The sequence below is a fragment of the Giraffa tippelskirchi genome, chromosome 8 (assembly GCF_054371585.1).
Source record: "Giraffa tippelskirchi isolate mGirTip1 chromosome 8, T2T-mGirTip1v1.2.pri, whole genome shotgun sequence".
NCBI lineage: Eukaryota > Metazoa > Chordata > Mammalia > Artiodactyla > Giraffidae > Giraffa > Giraffa tippelskirchi.
Window position 1 is genome coordinate 11,733,286 of NC_137282.1, and position 25,741 is coordinate 11,759,026.

At 46.3% G+C, this 25,741-nt stretch overlaps 2 protein-coding genes across 14 annotated transcripts in view; one reads left to right on the forward strand and one right to left on the reverse strand.

Moving 5' to 3' along the window:
- Window positions 1-25,741, reverse strand: part of ASH2L (ASH2 like, histone lysine methyltransferase complex subunit) — a 55,813-nt gene that overhangs the window by 9,152 nt on the left and 20,920 nt on the right. For 4 of the 13 annotated variants that reach the window (XM_081524100.1, XM_081524099.1, XM_081524104.1 and 1 more), the window contains 4 exons: window positions 22,665-22,757; window positions 21,302-21,400; window positions 20,557-20,616; window positions 19,736-20,456 (listed from right to left, as the gene is read on the reverse strand). In XM_081524100.1, the coding sequence (XP_081380226.1) occupies window positions 20,349-20,456; window positions 20,557-20,616; window positions 21,302-21,400; window positions 22,665-22,757 (360 nt within the window). In that variant the 3' untranslated portion in view covers window positions 19,736-20,348. Of the gene's footprint in view, window positions 1-7,290; window positions 7,476-10,021; window positions 10,142-13,080; window positions 14,023-14,814; window positions 14,857-19,735; window positions 20,457-20,534; window positions 20,617-21,301; window positions 21,401-22,664; window positions 22,758-25,741 lie in introns of those variants that run through there. The other 9 variants (XM_081524101.1, XM_081524106.1, XR_014063422.1 and 6 more) reach the window with 8 other exon arrangements.
- STAR (steroidogenic acute regulatory protein) lies at window positions 11,294-18,406 on the forward strand. The gene is made up of 7 exons (XM_081524145.1): window positions 11,294-11,493; window positions 12,451-12,564; window positions 12,832-12,959; window positions 14,575-14,733; window positions 14,854-15,038; window positions 15,764-15,857; window positions 16,587-18,406. Exons 1-7 carry the CDS (start codon window positions 11,430-11,432, stop codon window positions 16,698-16,700), a joined length of 858 nt encoding a protein of 285 aa, XP_081380271.1. The 5' UTR covers window positions 11,294-11,429; the 3' UTR covers window positions 16,701-18,406.

The following is a 25,741-nucleotide window of genomic DNA, read 5'->3' on the forward strand; positions in this document are numbered from 1 at the left end:
TGATTTTACAGATAAGGAAATTCAGATTGAAGAAGCAAGGGGCTCCCAGGCGTAAAGTAAGTGCTGGGAGGGGGTTGTGAAGTTGGTCCGTCTGTCCTCCAGCACATAGCCTTCCCACATACCCCAGGTGATGTTCAGCACTCACCTCCTCAGGGCTGGGCCCAGACAAGCCCAAGGTCCCCCTGCTCAACTCTCGGCCTCTGTCTCCTGGGAACCTGCAGAGGAATCGTCCAGGGCCCACCAGCTTGCTCCGACCTCCGCCTGTGTCTCAGCCTTCATTTCCCCGCCACGCTCTACAAACACGGCCCAGCTGAGCAACCCTCAGATTTCCTGCCCCCCCCCCGCCCCCCGCCCCGCCCTCGACTCTCTACCTGGAACACCTGCCCCCAACCCCAGCCCCTCTCACACCTGGTTGACTCCTTCCTGACCTGACTCTCCACACTCAGTTCAAATTCGACTCCCCCCAGGAGCACCCCTCCCTCTCTTGTGTACCTCACCCCTCCTCCTCCGCCCTACTGCTCCCTATATGGGGCCACACCGTTCATTTTCCCCTAAAACTGTAGAGCTTCATGGTGGACACTCAGTGAAAGAAAGAAAGAAATTGAAGTCGCTCAGTCGTATTCGACTCTTTGCGACCCCATGGACTGTAGCCTACCGGATTCCTCCATCCATGGGATTTTCCAGGCAAGAGTGCTGGAGTGGGGTGCCATTTCCTTCTCCAGGAGATCTTCTCAACCCAGGGATTGAACGTGGGTCTCCCACATTGTAGGCAGATGCTTTACCATCTGAGCCACCAGGGAAGTCCACCGGACACTCAGTAGAGGACTCTTGAGGGAGTGAGCGAGCCCGCGAGGCCCACCCTCCTCGCCCGGGGACTCCGCATCCAGCCTGGGCCTTGTCTCTTCCTTTCTGGCCTGTGGCGCACCCCCTCCCACCCCTACTGGTCTCCTCCCATTGGGGGGACTCTGCCCTCATCCACAAGCAAAGCCAGAAATGACCTCGAGAACCACAGAGAATTCCCAGATCTCTCTCCCCATTCTACTGCTCAGAGGGACCGTGAGAGTTAACCAGGCACACCCGCCGCCTGGCAAGGCCGAGTAAGAGAGCCTTGGCCCCTGGGGGAGGTCACCAGCACGCCTCCCCCCAACCACTGCGCCCCAGAGTCAACGTCAGCCTCTGACATCAGCAGCAGCTGGGGCCCCCACCCTGCCATCTCCCCCCACCACCACCTCCTCGTCACAGCGGCCATAATTCTCCCCAAGACGGCCACGGGGAGACCTTGGACTTTATCTGCCCAATCTGTCCTGTAATAACCCCTCCCCGCTCCACTCCCAGAGCACGTGTGCACGTGGGCGGGCGAGGGAGGAGAAGCGGCCTGGGGCGGCTGGCCCGCTCCCTCTCCCCGGGGCCCTCTGACCCCTCTCTGCACCCAGCTCAGGCTGGAGACAAACAAGAGGTTCCCTCAGGTGCTTGTGACTCCTGCGTGGGCTGGAAACAAGGCCTTCAGGCAGGTTTCCTGAGTCAAGGCGTCCCTGGGGCCAGCAGCTGCTCGTCCACAGAAAAGGGGAAGCAGCCTCAGCGCCGGGAGGGCGGGGGGACCAGGCCCACCGAAGAGACAGCAAACACGCACTCGCAGTTACACACATCAGGACCCACACGGCCCCTCTAGTGGGACGGATGGTAGGGAACGAGCCAGTTCTGGGAGGCTGGGTGGTTACAGCCTCACAGGGCAGACCAGCTCCAGGGGCCCCTGGAGGATGGGCCAGGGTCTCCGGCAGCCACTGCTCAGAGCGGAGCCCACAAAAGGGGCTTCTCAGCGATGCTGGCCCCTTCCCACTGCATCAGCAAGACTTGAAGAGGGTGTGTGAGACTCACCTGCGCTGCGTGGGCACCAGGCACCTAGCCTGGTTCTGGGCAGGTCCTGTCGCTTTCATCCTTTCCGGAGTGAGCAGACACAAGAGCTGTTAGCAGCCTCCCACTGCTCCCCTGTTTTTCAGGCCTTGCCTCCACCTCCGGGCACTGGTGACACAGAACCCCCTCACCTACAGGGCAGGCCCGTGTTGTTCAGTTGCTCAGTCCTGTCTGACTCTTTGCAGCTCCATGGACTGCAGCACGCCTGGCTCCCCTGTCCTCCACTATCTACCAGAGTTTGCTCAAACTCAAGTCCATTGAGTCGGTGATGCCATCCAACCATCTCATCCTCTGTCCTCACCTTCTCCTCCTGCCTTTAATCTTTCCCAGCCTCAGGGTCTTTTCTAATGAGTCCTCTCTTCGCATCAGGTGGCCAAAATATTGGAGTTTCAGCTTCAGCATCAGTCCTTCCAATGAATATTCAAGACTGATTTCCTTTAGGATTGACTGGTTTGATCTCCTTGCAGTCCAAGGGACTCTCAAGAGTCTTCTCCAACACCACAGTTCAAAAGCATCAATTCTTCAGCGCTTAGCCTTTTTTATGGTCCAAGTCTCACAACCATACATGACTACTGGAAAAACCATAGCTTTGACTATATGGATCTTTGTCTGCAAAGTGATATCTCTGCTTTTTAATAAGCTGTCTAGGTTTCTCATAGATTTCTTTCCAAGAAGTAAGCATCTTTTAATTTCATGGCTATAGTCATCATCCACAGTAATTTTGAAGGCCAATGCTAATGTGATTCTCTCAACCCCCAACATTCTTGCCAAATGAATTTGGCTGAAAAGCAACTTCAAGGTCAACCTTAAAGGGAAAAAGGTATCTTGAGACACCAGCAAGCAGGCTGAGATGAGATCCCCCTCACTAGGCCTGGGTCATAGGGACTACAGAGAAGAGGCCGGGCTGTCTCATGAGTCCCTGGTTCAGAGCTCAGGGCCCCCAAACTGCAAAGCCTGGGGCTGAGCACCCCAATACCCTGTCACTCTGTCTTTTTAAACTTTCAGCTCATGCCAGGACCTATGGAAAAGCCTGGTCAGCCTAGGTTATTCAGGAAAGTGTGAGAAAGGCAGGGGGCCCAGCCCAGGGCCCCTCTCTTGGTGTCTCTGGCCAGCTCTCTCCTTCGGTCTGTGAGCTTCAGGACTCAGTCCTGCTCCAGAATTAACCCCTGAGAAGGGAACTGACTCTGCACAGGGCTTTGGTAAAGGTTGTTGGTATAAATGGATGAATCAATTATTGAACAGCTAAGGGCTTCCCTGGTGGTCCAATGGTTAAGAATTGGCCTGCCAGTATAGAGGACACAGGTTTGATCCCTGGTCCAGGAAAGTTCCACATGCCATGGAGCAACTAAGCCCTTGAGCCCAACTACTGAAGCCCACATGCTTAGAGCCCGTGCTCTGTAACAAGAGAAACCACTGCAATGAGAAGCCTGCTCACTGCAACTAGAGAGTAGCCCCCACTCACAGAAACTAGATAAAGACTGAAGACCCAGAACAGCCAAAAATTAAATAAATTAAAAAAAAAAACCCAACCCTGGAGAAGGAAATGGCAACCCACTCCAGTATTCTTGCCTAGGAAATCTCATGGACAGAGGAGCCTGGCGGGCTACAGTCCATGAGCTCAAAAAGAGTCGGACACGACTTAGCGACTAAACAACAACTAATAAGAGGTGTAAGAATAGCTTCCCTGGTAGCTCAGATGGTAAAGAGTCTGCCTGCAGTGTGGGAGACCCAGGTTCGATTCCCGGGTCAGGAAGATCCCCTGGAGAAGGAAATGGCAAACCACTCCAGTATTCTTGCCTGGAAAATCCCATGGACAGAGGAGCCTGGCAGTCTACAGCCCATGGGGTCCCAAAGAGTCAGACACGACTGAGAGACTTCACTTTCGCTTTCAAGAATGAATGACAGAAACAAACAAAGACCATTTGGAGCAAAAAAAAAAAAAACTGAACAGCTGAACACACAGTGTTAGGGGGCGTCAGGAGGAGCCCTGTAAAGACGGACAAAACGTCAGAGGGCTAGAGTTGTTGTCCCAGACCTGCTGCCAACCAGCTGCGGGACCTTGCGTGGGTCATTTCCACTGCTGTCAGCTTTATTTGGAGATTTACCAAGGACTGTATACCAGGAACCCGGCCCCTCTGCTCTGAGGAGCTGCTCTGAAGCCTCATGAATGGGTCTGTAGGCGAATGAGGTGAATGGGTTCATGCAAGCAACCACACGTCTGGATAGAAGGTTACTGCTGGTCACAAGGAACGGGTATCTGCTTTAACGATTTTAGCGCTTTCTAAACAAGGAAAGATGCAAGAATCTGGGTTCATCAGAAATTTCTCCTGAACATATCTAACTATCTGAGGCCTGTGCTGCCTCACTGTCAACTCCACCCTGGAGCCCTCTTAGGGGTTACAGTAGGACAGTGACTGTAGGAGTTATGACTTCATCCTTGTATCAGTAGAACCGGAAAGCCTCAAAGTTGGACAAGGGTCAAAGAATTTCACTTAGAATTTGATTTGGGGAAGTCCATCAAAAATATCAAAAAAGGCTTAAAAGGACTTGGTCAAATAGGATCACAGGTCACTGTAAAACTACACTTATTTAACCAAAGTGACAATAAAAAATTTCAAAGGCAAATACAGATAATTACAACAGATTACTTAAAAGGTAAAGAAACATTACAGTCTGTTATGGAAAGCAGATCAATATTGTAAGAAAACTTTGTCCTCTTAAAGAGACAGAAAACCAAATTCAGGTTTTACATCACCTTGCCTTTGGTTTTTTTCATTGCACTAATGTTCATTGAGAGCCTACTCTGTGTAGGCGCTCTTCTGGGTCTAGGCCCAGAGTAGTAAACGAAGTCCCTGCCGCTTGAGCGGCATGCATGCCAGGATGAAACTTGTGTTTGAACCTGCCCAAGTTAAATATGATCACGTTCACATGGAGAAAACTCAACCTCTTGGAGCCTCAGTCTTCTTTTCTATACAACTGAGTTATACTGATTCCCTTGTGGTTTGGTTAGGAGTAAGCCAGATAATGCAATGGAATCACTTAACAAGCTATAAAATTTAATGCCAATTTTAGTTACTCCTCCAACTAGTAAGTGACAGGATGTATGATTTTTTAAATCTTTTTTTTTTGAATCTTGGATTTTTAAATATAAATTCTTTCTTTTTAATTGAATACATATAGATTTTTTCAACTCTCTATATATGTTCTTCTTCAGATTCTTTTCCATTATAGGTTATTTAAAGATACTGAGTATAGTTCCCTGTGCTATGTAGTAGGTGCTTGTTATTTATCTATTTTATATACAGTAGTGTGCATCTGTTAATCCCAAATTCCTAATTTATCCCTTCCCCCACCTTACCTTTAATATTAAAATTCATGCACTCATGAATTTATTTATTTAAATTTAATTATTTAATGTATGTATTTATTTAAAATTGTTCTAATCTTAGCCAGTCCTGATCACAAACAAAACTTTCTTTTCTTTTTTTCCCTAGGATTTCTTTCCTACAAACTTTCTGTAACTTCCTTTTTCACCTCTAGATTTTCGTCCTATGCTTTTCTCTTTCTCTCTCTTTTCTTTAGGACAAAATTACTCTTTCTTACCTTTACTACATGCATTTCCAGTCCTCAGGCTTTTTTTCCCTAGCATACAAAAATGTTTTCCTATTTAACTTCTAGTGGTTTTAATTACATATTTTAATTAGCATTTTCAACTCTTAAAAAATCCTTACTTTCTAGTGAAAATAAGTAAGCAATTATAAATTGTCTTTATATTAGTGTTCTGTACATTGGCAAACTAATATATACTATTTATAATGTCTAAAAACATGTGCTTTCTTATAGAAAATGTCTCAGTTTGACACCAAGCATAGTTACTAATAGTCCTAAATATCTTTAGTTCCTCTGTAAAAGGAAGCCTGTGTTCAGTAATTAACGTTTTAGTAACTTAAACACAGATTTTCAATAAACCTCCATCATTTAATTTAGCAAAATTGGACAGTTTGAAGTTACCAAATATCTGGGGAAACTATTTTTAAGTGGACATTCCTAAAGTATAATTATTTCTAAAGATTTTACCTAAAAACTCTTACTTACATTTAATTCACTTATAAAATTTATCATACCAAGTTACTTTTCTTTCTGATAAATTTTTGTAACAGAAATAATAAGATCTTATTTGACTTCTGGTAAACCTAAGTACAATAAAAGCATTATATTTAATGTTGCTGACCCTAAAGACATCTGTATTCATTAAGCCAACAAATTCAAGCTACCTTTAATAACAAATATTAATTTAATACTGAATAATTCCCAGAATATGTGAACCTGAAATTAATTTGGGTTAGTTTCTAAGAATTTATATAAGCATTAATTTCCTGTGTAAGCCAATTAGATAGAGCTCATTTCCAAATTACTTTCTGTGATACCACCCAAATGTAGAGACATATCATATTTATAATGATATCTATATATAACAAGTAGAAACATATCTATATCATATCTGTAAGGGACAAACATATAGACAGGCACAACCAGATCTCATAGCTTCATTTTAAAATTTAGTCATAAATCAGATTTTACAACATGAAACTCAATAGCTTACAAATAGCAGTTTGAATAAGTTAAGCTTCCTAGCTTGAGTTTTTAAAAGAGACTTCTTTTCTGTCTCTCTCTCTTTTTTTCCCTCTCAGTCTCAGGAATTAGGTCTGGTAGAATATTTACAGCTCAAAGGCACAAAGAAGGTAAAGCAAATTTTCCTAGAACTTGTTCCTTTAAGGTCAGAATTCTGAAGGTGGTTTATGAAGCCAGCTTTCTCTAACTGTATACACAAAAGCAGTTTTGGAATGTCAAAAAGAGCCCCCACCTTGCTAAAGCAATCTTTAGAATGAAGAATAAAGTTAGAGGGATGGGAGCGGAGTTTGGGGGAGGATGGATATGTGTATATGTATGGCTGAATTCCGTTGCTGTTCACCTGAAGCTATTACAACATTGTTAATCGGCTATACCCCAATACAAAGTAAAAAGTTAAAAAAAAAAAAAGCTGGAAGTATGGTCATCCCTGACTTCGAACTGCACTACAAAGCTGCAGTAACCAATATGGCCCTGCCACAAAAACAGACACATAGATCAAAGGAGGAGACTAGAGAGCCCAGAAATAAACCCACACAGTTATGGTCAATTAATCTATGGCAAAGATTTTTAAGAATATATAGTGGAGAAAAGAGTCTCCTCAATAAGTGGTACTGAGAAAACTGGGCAGCTACATGGAAAAGAATGAAATTAGAACATTTTCTTACACCAAATACAAAAATAAACTGAAAATGGATTAAAGACCTAAATGTAAGACTGGAAACAATAAAACTCATACAAGAAAAGTTAGGTAGACTGCTCCGTGACATAAAATTGAAGCGATATTTATTTTTGGATCTGTCTCCTAAAGCAAAGGAAACGAAAGCAAAGATTCATGACATCTAGTTAGATTCAAAGGTTTTTGCATATAGGGAGGGGACATATGTATACTTACGGCTGATTCATGTTGATGTTTGGCAGAAACCGACACAATTCTGTAAAGAAATTATCCTTCAATTAAAAAATTAATTAATTAATTAAAAAGGTTTTACACAACAAAGGAAACCATCGACAAAACTAAAAGACAACTTACTGAATGGGAGAAAATAGATATGATATGACTCATAAAGGGTTAACATCCTATATACATATATATATGTATATGTATATGTGTATATATATATATATATATATATAAACTCATCCAATATATATGCTCATCCAACTCAGTATCAAAAAAAAAAAAGACTCAATTTAAAAATGGATAGAAGACCTGAATAAACACTTTTCCAAAGAAGACATACAGATGACCAACAGACACAGAAGCAGATGCTCAACATTACTAATTTTCAGAGAAAAGCAAGTCAAAACCACAAGATGCCACCTGACACCTATCTGGATGGCTATCATCCAAAAAACCATAAATAACAAATACGAGTGAGGATGTGGAGAAAAGGGAACCCTTGTACACTGACAATGGGAATGTAACTTGGTGCAGCCACTGGGAGAAACTATGGAATTTCGTCAAAAAACTAAAAATAGAACTTCTTACTATACAACCCAGCAATTCCATGGGCTTCCCTGGTGGTTCAAATGGTAAAGAATCTGCCTGCCATGCAGGAGACCAGGGCTTGATCCTTAGGTTGGGAAGATCCCCTGGAGGAGGGAATGGCAACCCACTCCAGTATTCTTACCTGGAGAATCCCACGGACAGAGGAGCCTGGAGGGCTACCACTGAGTGACTAACATGGGGTCAGACATGACTGAGTGACTAACACATCACTTCTAGCAACTCCACCCCTGGGTATTTTTCCAAACAAAACAAAAATACTCTTATGGATACCAGAGGGGAAGGGTGGGGGAAGGGATAGTTGGGAAGTTTGAGATAGACATACACACACTACTTTATTTACAATGGATAACCAGTCTGGTCCCAGCGAGGTCAGCAAATTCGGGCTGTTGGTGGCAGCCTTTCTTTGGCATGTGCAGAGACAGTGAGAGGCAGACCAGCAGGTTGAAGCTTAAAAGTCATGAATGGAGACCTGAAACGAACTAAAGATGGTGTCTGTGGATTCTGAAAGAAGTCACATGAAAGCCATCATCTAAAGATGTTGAGTGTAAGGATCTTTGTGATGAAATGTCTATACGTGGTACAGTCTCAGCCTTGGTTTGAGGCTGAAAAGGATGCTCCAGAAGACACTGCCTAGCAACAGTGCCGTGTCGGCTGCCCTGAACCCAAGGCAAAATTTCTCTTGTGTGTAATAGGCTTGGGTGGAGCTCTTGTTGCTTCCCCTGTCCTCATCCTTGGTTTGTGCTAAGTGGTGCTTAGCAGCTAAACAACAAGAGCAACAACAAGTACCAGGAAAGGGGCTTTCACGGTGGCTCAGTGGTAAAGAACCCGCCTGCAACGCAGGGGGCACGGGTTCGATCCCTGGGTCAGAAAGATCCCCTGGAGAAGAAAATTACAACCCACGGCAGTATGTTTGCCTGGGAAATCCTGTGGACAGAGGAGGCTGGCAGTCTACTGTCTATGGGGTCGCAAAAGAGTCGGACATGACCGAGCAACTGAACAAGTGACAAGGAGACTTTGAGATAAGTTTATTTTCTTTGCTAGGTGCCTGCAGTGTGTGAAACAGAACTGAACTGCTTTGCCTGAAGCAAGTGAAACAATTCCTCTCCTAAAATAAAGTATTATTTGTGATAAATGAATAAAAAGGATAACCAACAAGGACCCACTGTATTGCACAGGGAACTCTGTTCAATATTACATGGCAGCCTGGATGGGAAGGGAGTTTGGGGGAGAATGCATACATGTACATGTATGGCTGAGTCCCTTTGCTGTCCACCTGAAATTATCACACATTGTTAATTGGCTATACTTCAATATAAAATAAAACATTTAACAAACAAAAACCAAAAACACTAACTCAAAAAATAACATGTGCCCCCATGTTCCTAAGCAGCATTATGTACGACAGCTAAGACACGGAAGCACCCTAAATGTCCATCAACGAATGAATAAAGAAGATGTGGAATACTACTCAACCATAAAAAAGAATAAACTTTCACAACCACATGGATGGACCTGGAAGGTATGAAGCTAAGTGAAATAATTCAGACAAAGACAAAGGCTTATATGTAGAATCTAAATAATAAAACAAATGAATGAATAATAAAAAAAAAAAAAGGAAGAGCTCTATTTTCAGGGTGACATTTCCTTCAGTTCCCAATTAAATAAGTACTTAAAAGAGTAAGTTCCTTATGTATTTCACATGAATCTGGATGGGGTGTTAGAGGTTGGCTTTCTGACACCCTTTGTTTAGCCTAACTGAGAAAAGACATTAGGCCAACCTCACTCACTCCAGACCATTCAATGTCTTTCAACTAAGCAGATCCCAGTGTCTTTCTGGGAGGCAGAGCTTGGGGGGGGCACTCTCCCAGTATCTCTCAACTGGGGACCAGGTACCTGTTACGCACCACCAGAAAAAACTCAGCATTATCAACCAAAAACTGGAAGATCTGAGAACCAGGAGAAACTCACCCCAATTTGTCTGGACTCGCTGAAGACGGGTGTGTACTTTCAAGGCTCCGGATCCTCACTGAGTTCAGGCCAAGGAGAGAAGCCAGCTCTGCGGTCCTTCACGGTCACCAAAGCTGCTGACTGAAAAACAAAAAAACACAACCGGAGAGCTGTGAGTTTCCACGTTATTTGGGGGCTTCCCGAGGACTTGACGCTGGGAGACGGCCTCTCAGAAATCGCTGAGCAACTGCTCTGAAGTGGCCGAGGGCCTGGGGAGGTCGGTGTATGTGGGATTTAGGTGGGGGGGGGTACCAACACTCAAGCACACATTTTGGTAGAAGTTTGCTCCTGGTCACCAAGCAATGGGTTTCTCTGTTCATGACTTTAGTATGAGAAGATGTAAGAATCCAAACTCATAAAAAATTTCTCTTGATAATGTTATAATATTGAGGCTTCTCTGGTGGTCCGGGGGTTAAGACGCTGTGCTTCCAATGAAGGGGGCAGGGGTTCGATCCCTGGATGGGGAACTAAGATTCCACATGACGCATGGTGCAGCCAAAAAAAAAAAAAAAAGATAATATTGTTAACTCTCTAAGGGCTCATTTTTCCTGTTTTTGCATGGTGCAGCCAAAAAACAAAACATGATAATATTGATAACTATCAAAGGACTAATTTTCCCTGTTTCTCAGGGCACAAATTGCCTCATCCTTACCTTTCCTAATTTCTTTTCAGGATTACTATAGGTCAGTGACTACAGGGGCAATGACTTGATTCGTGTAGAACTAGGGTGGGGTGGCCTCTGCCAACTCCTAACAGACGCCCCGAGCACTCTACCAGGGCAGAGTTTCTCAAAGCCTAGAGTACAGTTCAGAGAATACCTTCATGGCGATCACTTCGGAATTGTTTTTTAAAATATGAGTTTCACAGCCTCAATTCTGGACCTGTTAAAGCTGGAATTTCTGAGCATGGGCCAGCTACAGACTGCATTCTAAACAGCAGGCTGCTGGCCAACCAATGTCACATGTGCATACTTTTTTTCTAAATTGCCTTGACCTCTGCTTCCCCCTTTTCTCTCCCCTCCATCCATCCTGGTCAGGACCAACCTCCCTTCCCCTTTCTGCACCCTCCCTCTCCAGCCCAGCTCCCCGCAAATGGCCAAAGGCTCCTGGTGAGGCAATCTTTCTATCCTTGGTGCCTTCCTTTCCACGCTGAGTGATGGCTTTTTTATCTCCCGATGATGAAACACAGCCTTCAGCTGGAGGTATTTAAGGCGCAGAAACACACTGTCTGGCCACAGCTGCAGGGCCGGAGTTCACAACCCTGACGGGCTGAGGAAGGACAGGAGCGGCTATCCTCCGGGACCAGAGGCCACAGCAGGAGCCCTCAGCATCCCCACCGGACTCCACACCTGCCCCCACTGCCGGGAAAGATGCTCCTAGCGACGTTTAAGCTGTGTGCTGGGAGCTCCTACAGACATATGCGCAGCCTGAAGGGTGAGCTCCCGGGACCTCGTCTGGGGAGCCAGGAGCTCGCTGGCAGTGTCTAGTGGGGAAAGGGCACAACTCGAGGGCAGGCCACTCAGGATCTGGCCCCAGTTGTGCCTCTCATTGAGGCAGCCTGGGCAAGCCTCTCGCTTTCTGCACCTCAACAGCCCCCCATACCCTCTCACTGAAGAATTGAGCTGGACACAAATTTGCCTTCCAGGCTCGATCACCCCTGGCCTCCCCTGCAGGGCTCCAAGCCATCTTGTCTTCTACCTGACTCTGCCTTCCTCTAGGATGGGTACCAAGGGTGCCAGGGAAACCCTGGCCACAGTGGCAGGCGGTGGGGGAGGGGGAGCCTGGACTCCAAGCCCCCGTGTTGACAAGTCTGAGAGCTGATGGGTGGGAGAGGGAGAGAAGAAAAAGAAAGGGGAGTAGGACAAGAGCATGTGGGGGCGGGGGGGGGCGCTCTTTATCAACATCATACAGTCAGGAGGCAGAAATCAGTTCCTGCAGGACCCAGGGTCATTTGAGTCAACCCCCTCAAGAGACCACAGAGCAATCTAAATGAGTCCTTTTCAATTACATTGGCTGGCTACTGTTTAGATAGAAGCTGCACTTGGAAGACCTGTACGGGCATGGGACTGTTCTCCCTAAATTAGCAAGACCCACCCAGGCACACGGAGCAGTTATTCTCACAGACCTCAGGGGATGGGGTGTCTGCAACAGTGGGATGTTTTGGTTGGGCAACTTCAGCCAGCCTGGGTGTGGCCCCCACCTCCAGGTGGGGCCAGGGCAGACAGAAGGCAGGTTTCTGGGCCCTGGAGTCATCTCTCCAGGAATCCTTCCTGATCAAGTCGCTTTCCCTCCAGGCCAGCTTCCTCCTCTGTGATGAGAGTAAGGGTGGAAGGATCCATCTCTTAGAGGCTTTCCTGCTCCTAAGCAATGATTTTCCTCCGTTTCTGGCAGGGCTGCGGCAGCAGGCCATGCTGGCCATCGGCCAGGAGCTGAACCGGAGGGCCCTGGGGGGTCCGGCCTCAGCTGCGTGGATTAACCAGGTTCGGCGCCGTGGCTCTCTGCTCGGTAAGAGCTGAGGTTTCTGGGCTTCTGTCAGTGGCAGGGGGCTCCCAGTTGCAAGTGTTGTGTATGTGGCTGTGGTCCCCCAGACCCCGTCCCCCCACTCCCCACCTTCCCCACTCCCTCTGATGGGAATGTCGTTGTTCACAGCCAGACCCGTGTCTAACTCAACCTGCCAGCTGGGACCGTGTGACTTTGATCTGAGCTCTTCGGGGATCCAAAGGGTGAAATGGGCGGGAGGCTAGTTCAGTGTCTCCTTGGCTTTGCATCCAGGTTCTCAGCTGGAAGACCCTCTCTACAGCGACCAAGAGCTGGCCTATATCCAGCAGGGAGAGGAGGCCATGCAGAGGGCCCTGGGCATCCTCAGAGACCAGGAGGGCTGGAAGAAGGAGAGCCGGCAGGTAAGGGGGCCACGGAGGAACCCACAGCTCCTTGCTGTTACCGTGCCATCCTCAAGGCCAGCAGCAGTCTCTGCTCCTCTCAGAAGTCCAGCCTCAAGCAGTAGCCACTGGGCAGCAAGCATTTTTTTTTTTTTTTTTTCCTTTTTAATTTGGCTGCCCTCAGTCTTCATTGCTGGGAGCATCTCCTCGCTTTCTCTAGTTGCAGCGAGCAGGGGTTGCTCTCTCGTTGTGGTTCATGGGCTTTTCATTGCCATGGCATCTCTCGTTGCAGAGCACAGGCTCTAGGGCATGTGAGCTTCAGTAGTTGCAGCTACTGGGCTGTAGAGCCACAGGCTCAATAGTTGTGGCGCACGGGCTTGGTTGCCCCCTGGCATGTGGGATTTTCCCAAACCAGGGATCGAACCCATGACTCCTACATTGGCAGGTGGATTCATTACCGCTGAGCCACCGGGGAAGCCCCGGTAAGCAGTTTGAATTCTCGTTTCCCAAGAATAGACCCTCTGATACTCCCATCCCCCATCAAAGATGTTCTGGAGACTTGTGTTTGAGAAAAGCTGTCCCCATGTCTTCAGCTCCCCTCAGAGGATGCGCCGTACACCCATTCAGACCATGTAGTGGGGACTCTAGGGTCAGGAGAGGCCTCATCCCCTGGTCAGAAGTTCCAGGGCCGAAGCGCCCTTAGCCCACCTTCTGGCTGACCTTGCAGGGGTGACCTGGGTTCACCTGTGACAGGGCTGGCCTGGAATACAGGGGGCCAAGGCCCTCTGGTGTGCTCTGCTCCTGAGCACTGCCCTTTCACTGGGCGCTGGGAACAAGGCGCAGGTCAAAGGCTGATGGCTTTACCGAGACTTGGCTCTATTTCCACGGCAAGTTCAAAAGCCGCCCACTGGCCCAAGTTCAGGCGAGGTCTTTCCTTCTCCAGGTTCTCTGAGTTAACAGACTATGAGTTTGGGAGTCAGGAAATCTGGGACCTGGGCCCAGCAATGCTCTTGCTAAGGGTCCTGGGGCATCTCGCCGACCTTCTCTGGCCATACATCCTTCTGGTGTAAAATGAGCGATTGGACTGAAAAAAAAAAAAACACCTGTGTGAAATTAGCTGGTTGCAGACCACTTTCTTCACTCCCAAATGAATCTCTCTCTCAGGATCTTTGAGCTTCTGAAGTCAAGTAAGGGCCTTCTCAGGTGGACCTACCCACCCCTTGTCAACATTTACCCCCAAGATGCGGGAAGACTCCGTAGTGAAACATGTTTATTTTCTCCAAGTTAATCTCAATCAAAAACCCAATGCAGGTTTGTTCAAAATTTTACAAAACAATTCTGATTTTTATCTGGACAAATAAATACATGTCAATATTTAAGAAAATACATTGACCCTCAAGAAAAATGGGCCCAGGGGACAGACAGGTTACCTCTCCAGTCCTCAGCACATGTACAAAGCTGGTGGCAGGAAACAGGACCTCTCTGCCTTGATCAAAGACGGTTCCAGGCTTCCTCAGGTTTAGCCTAGAGTTCCCCTGGCTGTTCCCCTCCTGCCTTGCCAGGCACTGTCTGTGTCCTACGCTGGGAATATTTTTCCTCTAACATTTCCCTGGGGCTCCTCTCTCCTCACTGACAGGCCAATGGGGACGAGGTGCTGAGTAAAGTGATCCCCGACGTGGGCAAGGTGTTCCGGTTGGAGGTGGTGGTGGACCAGCCCATGGAGAGGCTTTACGAAGAGCTTGTGGAGCGCATGGAGGCCATGGGCGAGTGGAACCCCAATGTCAAGGAGATCAAGGTGGGGAGGCCCGTTGGAAGGGCGGCTGCAGCAGTCAGAAGGGGGCTGCAGTGAGCTGGGGGTGGTGCCTCTCCCCCCTACCTGGCTGAGTAGCGTCTCTGGTCCCCTGTGGCCTGGCAGGTCCTGCAGAAGATTGGAAAAGACACGGTCATCACTCACGAGTTGGCTGCAGAGGCGGCAGGAAACCTCGTGGGGCCCCGAGACTTCGTGAGTGTGCGCTGTACCAAGCGCCGGGGCTCCATGTGCGTGCTGGCTGGCATAGCCACACTCTATGAGGAGATGCCCCAGCAGAAGGGTGTCATCAGGTAATACTGGCAGCAGCCCCCAAACTCCCATTAATTTATTTGGCTGGGCTGGGTCTTAGTTGCAGCACGTGGGATCTAGTTCCCTGACCAGGGATCGAACCCAGGCCCCCTGCATTGGGAACAAGGAGTCTTAGCCACTGGACCACCAGGGAAGCCCCAAAGCTCCCTTTTATAACACAAGCTGAGGACACGTGCCTGCCAAGTGTGTGATGAATCCCCGGCTTCAAGAATCTAACCCTTAATTCCTACACTCTGTCTTATTTTCCATAGCAGGGGAGGAAGACAAGATTGGCCACACTTCTATAGCCAGGTTGCCCTGACCTCCTAGCAAGTTTAAGAACCTTAGTAACTTTCTAAAACTAGAGATAGGGCTGAGGTTTAGCTGGTATGCTCAGGTCCGATTGTAATGTTGATGAAAACAGAGTCCGTACCACTTAGGACACAGTTGCTAGAGGAGTTTCCTGGGGCCCCCAGCACCACCTTGGACCCCTTCCCGACCTCCCCATTATCCCAACTGAGAGGCTCTGCAGGCCTCCAGGCTCCAACTGGCATTTGTTCTGACGAGCTGGTGACCCTGCCAACTGTTAAATCTCACCCTTGGCAGACAGCACTTCTCTGACGAGACTTGGGAAAGATGAGGGCCGTGAGGAATGTGGGCAGTTCACCTAGTCAGCATTCAAGAACTCAGGCTTGTCCTCTTGACCTGATGTGTCTTCACCTGGCAGAGCTGAGCACGGCCCCACCTGCATGGTGCTCCGCCCCCTGGCTGGAAGTCCCTCAAGGACCAAACTCACCTGGCTGCTCAGCATTGACCTCAAGGTAAGGGGCACGGGAGGGTGCCAAGGGGGTGGTGAGAAAAGTAGGCTCTTCCCCCTCCCACCAGCTTCCCTGGTGGCTCAGATGGTACAGAATCCGCCTGCAACGCGGGAGACCTGGATTCAGTCCCTGGGTGGGGAAGATCCCCTGGAGAAGGCAATGGCTACCCACTCCAGTATTCTTTCCTGGAGAATGCCATGGACAGAGGAGTCTGGTGGGCTCCAGTCCATGGGTTTGCAAAGAGTAGGAAACCACTGCGTGACTAACACAGCCCTCCCACATCAGCCCACAATAAGATGAAGAACCCTCCTCCATTTTGAGAGAAGTGGACCGCTGCAGCAGGAAGAGACTTGAGTGATGGCCTAACTGCTATTCTACCATCTCAGAAGCCTGCAGTGGCTCCCTCTTACTTTTTGTATCAAATTTCAACTCAGTAGTTATTTTAGAAAGACAGAAACTTATGCCCCCAAAGGTATGGTAGCTAGCTCAGGGTCACACCGTAGGGAAGACAGGGCTGAAATGTCTGGACAACAAATCCTGTGCTTCTGACATGGTCCTGACAGCAGGGCAGTAATGCAGTCTTCCAGCCCCTGACCCTGAACAACTGGGAGGGTGCACCTCCCAACAGGGCTGCAAGAGCAAGCCTAGGCAACCCACCAGGTGTGTGACAGGGACCAGTGGTGTCTAGGGTGGGACGTCAATCACAAGATGGCCAAATTCCTCCGACTCTAGGGATGGCTGCCGAAGACCATCATCAACCAGGTCCTCTCGCAGACCCAGGTGGATTTTGCCAATCACTTGCGCAAGCGCCTGGAGTCCTGCCCCGCTCTTGAAGCCAGGTGTTGAAGGCCAGTCTGCTGCTCCACCAGCTCCCAGCTGAATGGGTTTGAAGGCTCACGAGGAGGTCCCTGCTAGAAGCCTGCAAGTCTATTAAAGATCTCATCTGAGGATGGTGGGACGGGGTGGTGGCACGTTTTCAATAAGATACTACAACTCAGACTGGTTAACATTTTAGTACCAAGAAAATGGGGACAAGGCTCTTCTAACTTCATTCACTGATGAGCTGTAAAATGAAGCATAAGGGTCGCAAAACATTTGTGAAACTTTTCTGGGTCCTGACAGTGTCTATCTAAAAATACCTTGAAAATACTACCAGTTAAGGAATGCAGGGTACAGAGGTTACAAAACACAAGGATCAGGTCGTCAAGCTTGAGGAGGTCAAGAGGTCTGCAGGCAATGTGTGCAGACAGAGGTCTTACACAGGGCCTCCCGAAACCCTCTGCTCCTCTACCAAGTGGGTGGACAGCTAGAGCAAGCATCTCCCACAGCAGACGGCTTCTAGAACTCTAGTTAGAGTGACCTTACAGAAAAAATACAGAACTGATTCCCCTACTTGTTCCATGACAGGAGTCAGAATAAAGAATTGGAATCAACATAAAAACTTTTAGTTAGTCTGTACCCAATTTAAAATTCTACTCTTTTAAAATCCATGCTAGTAAATGGCAAGCTCATACTAAAGGAGCCGTGGATAAGGATTTTAATTAAACCAAATCTCTTACTTCATTCAAAGGAAAAACTCCAGGGGACTTAAGTCTTTCAATTATGTAGGATCTGTTACCAGAATCTTTCATAAAAATTTAATTTGGACAATAAGCACAAGACTAAATCAGTTCTTAAAAGAACTCTATAGTGGGTAGCTAATTAATGGGCATTGGAAGATGATTTTTATTTACCTAATCAGAAGGACAGAACCAAAAGTGAGTGACTGAATGGTATTACTAAGAGAAAATCAAAAAGCAAATTTTACTACTTTCCCACTAGTTGCTTGTTTAGATCTGAAAAGGGAACTGAATCTTGAGTCTATTCTGTCCTCTTAGCTTGACTCGGGGCTGCAATTTCTCTGCTTTAACAGGTCAACGTCTTACTATCTTGGAGATGGCTGGAAGAAGGTGTGATAGCATGACAGCAAAATCCCTTTCCAAGGTCTGAGAATTGGTGCTCTAAACATCTAAGCTGAGATGCGGTTATCTGGCTAAAATACATATGCAGGATGAAAACCCAACCATTATCACTTGAAGTGTTTCCATGCCAGTGCTAACAGCATTGATTTAAACCATGTAGAATGTCATGCTAGCTAATTTATTAAACAAATTAGCAGTAGCAGAAATGCTGGTATTTATTGAGGCACTGAGACTGTACAACTGATACAGGTATTTATTAATATTTATTGTCTCTTAGTAGTCTATTTTTGGCATAGATGAAATTATGTTTATCCAGCCTGGAAGCTTCAGAGTGAGAAGGAATAATTGTGGAAGTATTTCTAGAACAGAATTTTCCACTCCCAGCTAAGAGAAAGGGTTGCTTGTTGAAAGATGTGTACAGCAACACATGCTCTGGTTTCAAGAGAACAGACTAACAGTGGAGAAATGGGCTTTCAACACACACCATGTTTGCCTTCTTCAAACTATGCAACTGTGTCTTTGAGGGACATGGGGAGATCTTTTCTCACTTGTTTGATTTTTCATTGGAATAAAATGAATTGTCAGTGATAACCTGCTTACAGAGACCATTTTATACAGAACTGTATAAAAAGTGGGTATTCCTGGAACCCTTCAAATGAACCCTATCACAAATGCACACAATATGATGCATAAACAGGTAAAACCATTATTTCTATAGCCTCCAATTTATGAAAGCAAAATGTACAAAACCCTGATTTCATCATTTAAATAGAAGAGTGGGTGCACTTTTTTTTATATGTCATTTATATGGTCACTTATATTACAAAAAATTTACCCCCAGCTTCCTCTAAATACCACCACCCTCATTTACTCAGAGTTCTTCACACTCGGTTGCTCCAGAAGCTTTAAAACCACTTCCGCTTTGTAAGACCCGCCACCAATGAACAGACCTCAGCCTGATTCTGTTGGGTTTCCCGTTCCGAGGTAGAATGACCAAAACAAAGAACCTCAGTGATTCATTAGGAGACAAATAATCAGTTAAAGCTTCTGCACTGATACAAATAGTTGCTTGAAATTTGGGAAATTTCTTAAACAGCCATAATATATGGTGATCCTTGGCAACGTATTACTGGCCTCCTGGTGAACCACCCTATTAACCTAGGTAGGAAGTTACATGCAGGGGAGTCTGCAGCAATCCTAGGACTGCCCTGCCACTGATTAAAAGAGGGAGGGGGATGTCCCTGGTGCTCCAGTGGTTAGGACTCCATGCTGCCACTGTAGGGGGCACGGGTCCAATCCCTGGTCGGGGAAGTTCTGCAAGCTGTGGTGTGGCCCCCAGCAAAAACGTTGGGGGGCGGGTGCAGTGAGGATAGGGAAGCGCACAGGGGCCCCAGGGGAAAGGCTCATTCTTACATTCCAATTTTTAGTCTTCTGAAAACTGTCCCCGATTCTCTTTTAAATATTTATTTGGCTGTGCCAGGTCTTCACTGCGGCACACAGGATCCTAAGTTACGGCAGACAGAATCTTATAGTTGGGGTAGGTGGGCTCTAGTTCCCTAACCAGGGATCAGACCTGGGCCCCCTGCCTTGGGAGCTTAGAGTCTTAGCCACCAGACCACCAGGGGAGTCCCTGAAACCTGCCCTTTAATCTTCAGCTAATACAAAGGAAGGCAAGCAAGGCAAGAAGACAATCCACACAGATCAACACCCAAGTTCAAAGGGAAGAGCTGGAGGGAGACCATCAGCCCCGTGAAGCTCGGTCTGCCCTCGAAGAGTCTGGTTTCACAGGGCAGACGGGGTGGCTGAGTTGGCGGGGTGGAGACAGAAACCTGCCTCTTTTCACCAATGCTGGCTCCTTAGGGCGCCCACTTTTCCAACACAGCACGTGGACCCCAACCTTAAAGGGAAGCAAAGTGCCACTCACACTCGAAGACAAGTTTTATTTGGGAAGAGCTTCTCACTGTTAAAGCTGCAAGCGCCTTTCACAATGACAATCTTACGGACCTAGTAGTTTCAGAGATCCCAGTGTTCAAAAGTTCACCTCAAAATTAAAAGCACACCCACACCAAAAGGAAAGCATTTTTAGACTGCTTTGGAATGTAGTCGTGGATTCCAGCTCTTCTCAGAAACGGGCCCACTGCTTCCTGGGAACCAGGTGGGAGGCAGGCAATGCCCACAGAAGGCAACGTCTCTAAATAAGTTAGCTACTGGACGAGACGACCCCATCCTCCAAAAACACAGGAAGCAGCACGTCTCAGCTGGTGGGGTGTCTGGTACAGCCCTTTGCACGGGGTGCTTACGGGATCCCAGGGCGGCAGCTGGTGGGGTGTGGTGTGCACAGGGAAAGCCGTCGGGAAGGGCGAATGACGAAGCGCAGGGACCTCTCCCAGTCCCACTCGGCCTTCAACTTACTACAGCAGAGGCCCTGTTCTGTGGGATCTTCGGGAAAACTTGCAACAGTTAAAAAACAAAAACAACCCCCCCCCATACAATTCCCCAAGAAGTCTGTGTCTGCAAAGAGCAAGGGACTTGGTTAGGGCTCCCACGGGGGGCTCCGCCTCCCATCCACTTCCGTCTCGACGTGATACAAGACATCGGCCAGAGTGTGCTCCACCACGGCGCCCCAGCCCATGTCACTCATCTGCGGGGGAACAAGGGACAGAGAGTGAGGTGAGACGGGAGCAGCGGTGGCAGGAGCAACAGAGATGAGGGTGCTCACCGGCGGGTCCAGTGGTACTCACAGGGCGGTACGTGAGGTCCTTTGGAGGATACTTGAAGCATGGTCCAAAGTTTATGGAGACCTGGGACACATTCAATCCAAGCAGACGTGAAGAAAGAGAAGAAAGTAGTGAAAACCTTAGCGTGACAAGGGAGGCTTTTAAATGTAGCTGTGATATTCAGGGTACAACTGGAACAAAGTATATACATTAATAATTGCCAAAAGTGGTCAAGGCATCAAGAATTAGGTAAACAGACTGCTGATTTCTGTTTATAACCTAAACATTTCCTTATATGACTTCAGCAGTGGCTACTGACAGGTAAAAGGACATGGAAACTTCCAGGCATTGCCTTTACAAAAATTTTTTAAACTGGCTCTAATGATAGTCTCCTTCATGCTAGATCATATTAAAAAAAAAAATAAATCAATATAAGCAACAGTTACTAATGATGGTAGGTTATCATGACACATAACAGCAAATTGATTTATGCATGTAAACACCTTATATCCTTTACACTGAACAACATAGACCATGCAGCACATCCAGAGGAAAGGTGTGGAGCATAGTAACCAGGATATCTTTATCTATCCAAGCAAATACTTCCTAAAGCGCCCAACTGTTTCTGGAACAAACAGGAGGAATACGCTGCCTTCTCACTCCTAGGCGTTTCACATGTTCTTCTACAACCCAACTCATGGCTCCTTGACCATGATGGCTCACCCATCTCTCTCGAGCTGTGTTCGCAGGACGAACAGAGGGTACGTACCGTGCAGCTCTTGTACAGGGAGATGGCCGGAAAGTAAACCCCCTCAAAAATGTCTTTGTAAGCCACACCTTGATTGACACCATTTTTATAAAAAATTATCTGAAACAAAAACCATGGTTTTACTTCAGAATTTCAAAAAAGAACACACGCTAAAATGAACTCTGCTGGAGAACACGTTACTAGCAGTTTGGGGGCAGCACGTCTAAGGAATTCAAAGAATAGCATATAGCTCATTTTAACAGCAATAGCTGACCCTTATTATGCAATATCTTAGGTTTTTTCACTGCACATCTACATGCATTGTTGTAGCAGGTGCTCACATTTATATGTTTCTGAATTCCTATGCTACTTACACCAAATAGTTCCACTTTCTGTTGTTCGTTATATTTATGAAAAGTAACCAGTCTTCCACTGACCCCTTGGAGCTACACCCTTTTAAGCTTATTTATTCGTCCCCTTCCCTTGCCTCAGGTCCTCCCTTCTGCACTTCTGCTTTGAAAATCGTGCAGGTCTTCTGTCAAGGTCCTGGAATTCTCATTTCTTTGTCCTTTCTCTCTCGAAACTATCCTGAATTTTCTCTCTTGATCACCTGAGGTGGACTTCAGAAAAAGCTGCTTTTTCTGAAGTATCTTCTTTACCTCTTCTCCCCAGCAACAGCTATGTTCCACCTGGCTGTATTTTCTGGCTCAATTAACTGCTTGCCTTCACTATTTTTCCCTAAAACAATCGGAATCCTAAGTGTATTCCCCACATTTGCTTCTATTACTGTCGATCACAGGTGGCTTCACAGCATTTTTATAGAGGAATGTCCCCAGCTCAGGACTTTTCTTCTACCCCTTCCTCTTCTATTTTTGGCCCTTGGGGTTGGTCCAGATGCACCAGCCTTTCATTGATTGTGCTGTAACCTTGGACAAACATATTCCTGACAGCCTTGGAGAAGGGAGGCGGGGAAAGTTCTAGAAGACACTGAATAAGCCATCAGAGCTCCTGTTACTCCGGGTCACACAGCAAGGCCAGCGTCTCCTACTCCAGTGTTCACCCCTCTGCACTTGCCCCCTGCTCTGATAAAGGACAGGAATCTCTGACTTGCTTCCTCGACTGCCTGTAGACGCTCCTTGGTTTCTTATTCAGCTACTGTTTTATATCCTTTTCTCCAAGAACCCAGGTCCGCCCTCTCACAGCAGCAGGCATCCCAGGAAGAACCAAACACGGCAGGCAGGAGAGTGTGTCCGCCCTGCTGTAGTTTTATCAGCAGAAATCCCTCCACCGAGCTGTGGGCCTCGGTCCCCTTGCTTTCATAACAAGGGGCTTGGGCCCAGGGCACAAATTCTTCTACTTCTGACATTTAATGACCATGACTCACCTCACTGTGAGGAGTCTGCTTTAGGCTCTTCTCTGCTTTATCCACAAAGTCTTTTTCTTCAAAATACAAATAACTCTTGAACTTTATCAAAGCCTTGAAAACCAGGAGAGAGAGAGAGAAAAGCAACAGTGAAGCAGCAGCTACACAGTCATGAAAAAAATTAAAAAAAAAAAAAAAAGGCCAGATTCACATAAATAGCATGAGTCTTTGTGTTTTGAACAAAATTTAAAATCTGTGCAGAGTCAGCTTTGTTATACTTTGAACCATGTGCATCTTAAGAATTACCAGATGGTACACACTTATCACACATCTTCATAAAAGGCCTTTACTAAGACTTGCGGGGGTCACTTCCTTCCCTCCTAGCTCCCTACCTGTTTCTCCCATACACAGTCTCTGGGTCACTCCTTTCTTATGGTTCCCAAGACTCTTTAACTATTTATTTCCAGGTAAACATAGGACAGTACATTTTTTTACCTTTTTCTCTTTTGGGGGGCTGCACCACGTGGCTTGTGGGATCTTAGTTCCCTTAATTTTAAGCACTTTGGAGGCTGTGAGGTAGTATTTCATTTGGTTTAAATTATAATTTCTTTGGCTAATGATATTGAGCAGTTTTTCATGTGTGTACTGGCCATTCATCTTTTGTGAAGTTTCTGTTCAAATATTTTGAATTTTTAAAAAAACTGGGTTGTTCATCTTTCTAATGAGTTATAGGAGTTCTTCCTATATTTGAAGTTTCTGTTCAAATATTTTGACTTTTTAAAAAAACTGGGTTGTTCATCTTTTTAATGAGTTATAGGAGTTACAGAACAGAAACTTCAGAAAAGTCAGATGAATGGCCAGTACACACATGGAAAACTGCTCAATATCATTAGTCGGAGAAATGCTAATTTAAACTAAATGAAATACTACTATACACCCACCAAAATGGCTAAAACTAAGTTTGAAAACAACAAATGCTGGCAAAGATGAGTGCAACAAAAACACTCACACACAGTTAGTGGAATGGAGACTTTGACAATTTCTTATAAAACTAAACGTGTAACACCCACTAATTCTATTTCTAGACAATGACTATAAAGAAATGAAAACATGTCGGAAAAAAGATCTGTACAAGAATATACACAACAACTTTATAATAACTCAGAACCTGAAATGGCCCCAGGGTCCGTCAATAAGAATATGGAAAAGCACTGTGGTATCAGACAATAGAGACCGTTTTGCAGTACAGAGGAGCAGACCACAGTGTCCTGTAACAACATGGAAGAGTCTCAAAGGACTGCGCTAGACAGTAAGAGCCAGACTCAAGACCACACACACCAAGATCCCGCCTCCCTGAGATCAGGAACAGAGAAAACCAGTGGGACAGAACTGTGATGGAGGAAAAATTCACAACAGTGGTTGCTTCAATGCGGGGTAGGCGCCAGGGACTGACTGGGATGGAGTATGAGGGAACTTCCTGGGGTATAAAATTGGACATCTCCACAGCGGTTTGGGTCAAACTCAAAACTCAGTGAACGTCCACTTAAAATTTGTATGTTTCATTTTATGTAAATTTTATTATCAAAAGAAAAAACTAAACAAAGGCTGTTGTTGTTTAGTCGCTAACCTGTGTCCAAGTCTTTGTGACCGGATGGACTGTCCCTCCAGGCTCTTCTGTCCATGGGATTTCCCAGGCAAGAATACTGGAGTGGGTTGCCATTTCCTTCTCCAGGGGGTCTTCCTGACCCAGGGTCGAACCCTTGTCTCCTGAAGGATTCTTTACTGCTGAGCCACCAGGGAAGCCCAAAGATTAAACTCTAGCTAATGATATGCACAGATCTGATAGGCAGAGTGCCCAATGAACGATAGACAGAGGTTTGGCCATTGTATAGGAGACAGGGATCAAGACCATCCCCAAGAAAAAGAAATGCAAAAAAGCAAAATGGCTGTCTGAGGAGGCCTTACAAATAGCTGGGAAAAGAAGAGAAGCGAAAAGCAAAGGAGAAAAGGAAAGATATTCCAATTTGAATGCAGAGTTCCAAAGGATAGCAAGGAGAGATAAGAAAGCCTTCCTCAGCAATCAATGCAAAGAAATAGAGGAAAACAACAGAATGGGAAAGACTAGAGATCTCTTCAAGAAAATTAGCTATACCAAGGGAACATTTCGTGCAAAGATGGGCTCGATAAAGGACAGAAATGATATGGACCTAACAGAAACAGAAGATATTAAGACAAGGAGGCAAGAATACACAGAAGAATTGTACAAAAAAGATCTTCGTGACCCAGATAACCACGATGGTGTGATCACTCACCTAGAGCCAGATATCCTGGAATGTGAAGTCAAGTGGGCCTTAGGAAGCATCACTACGAACAAAGCTAGTGGAGGTGGAATGGAATTAAATGGAATTCCAGTTGAGCTATTTCAAATCCTAAAAGATGATGCTGTTACAGTGCTGCACTCAATATGTCAGCAAATTTGGAAAACTCAGCAGTGGCCACAGGACTGGAAAAGGTCAGTTTTCACTCCAATCCCAAAGAAAGGCAATGCCAAAGAATGCTCAAACTACTGCACAATTACACTCATCTCACATGCTAGTCAAGTAATGCTCAAAATTCTCCAAGCCAGGCTTCAGCAATACGTGAACTGTGAACTTCCAGATGTTCAAGCTGGATTTAGAAAAGGCAGAGGAACAAGAGATCAAATTGCCAACATCCGCTGGATCACTGAAAAAGCAAGAGAGTTCCAGAAAAACATCTATTTCTGCTTTACTGACTATGCCAAAGCCTTTGACTGTGTGGATCACAATAAACTGTAGAAAATTCTGAGAGATGGGAACACCAGACCACTTGGCCTGTCTCTTGAGAAATCTGTATGCAGGTCAGGAAGCAACAGTTAGAACTGGACACGGAAAAACAGATTGGTTCCAAATAAGAAAAGAAGTACGTCAAAGCTGTATATTGTCACCCTGCTTATTTAATTATATGCAGAGTACATTGTGAGAAACGCTGGGCTGGAGGAAGTATAAGCTGGAATCAAGATTGCCGGGAGAAATATCGAAAACCTCAGATATGCAGATGACACCACCCTTATGGCAGAA

What these genes read in the sequence shown, in the direction of transcription:
- STAR (XM_081524145.1), top strand. Translation starts at nt 11,430, where the DNA reads ATGCTCCTAGCGACGTTTAAGCTGTGTGCTGGGAGCTCCTACAGACAT. An exon ending in GGAAGAAGGAGAGCCGGCAG is followed by an intron (nt 12,960 to 14,574) that starts GTAAGGGGGCCA and finishes CCTCACTGACAG; the next exon opens with GCCAATGGGGACGAGGTGCT. An exon ending in TGCTCAGCATTGACCTCAAG is followed by an intron (nt 15,858 to 16,586) that starts GTAAGGGGCACG and finishes CTCCGACTCTAG; the next exon opens with GGATGGCTGCCGAAGACCAT.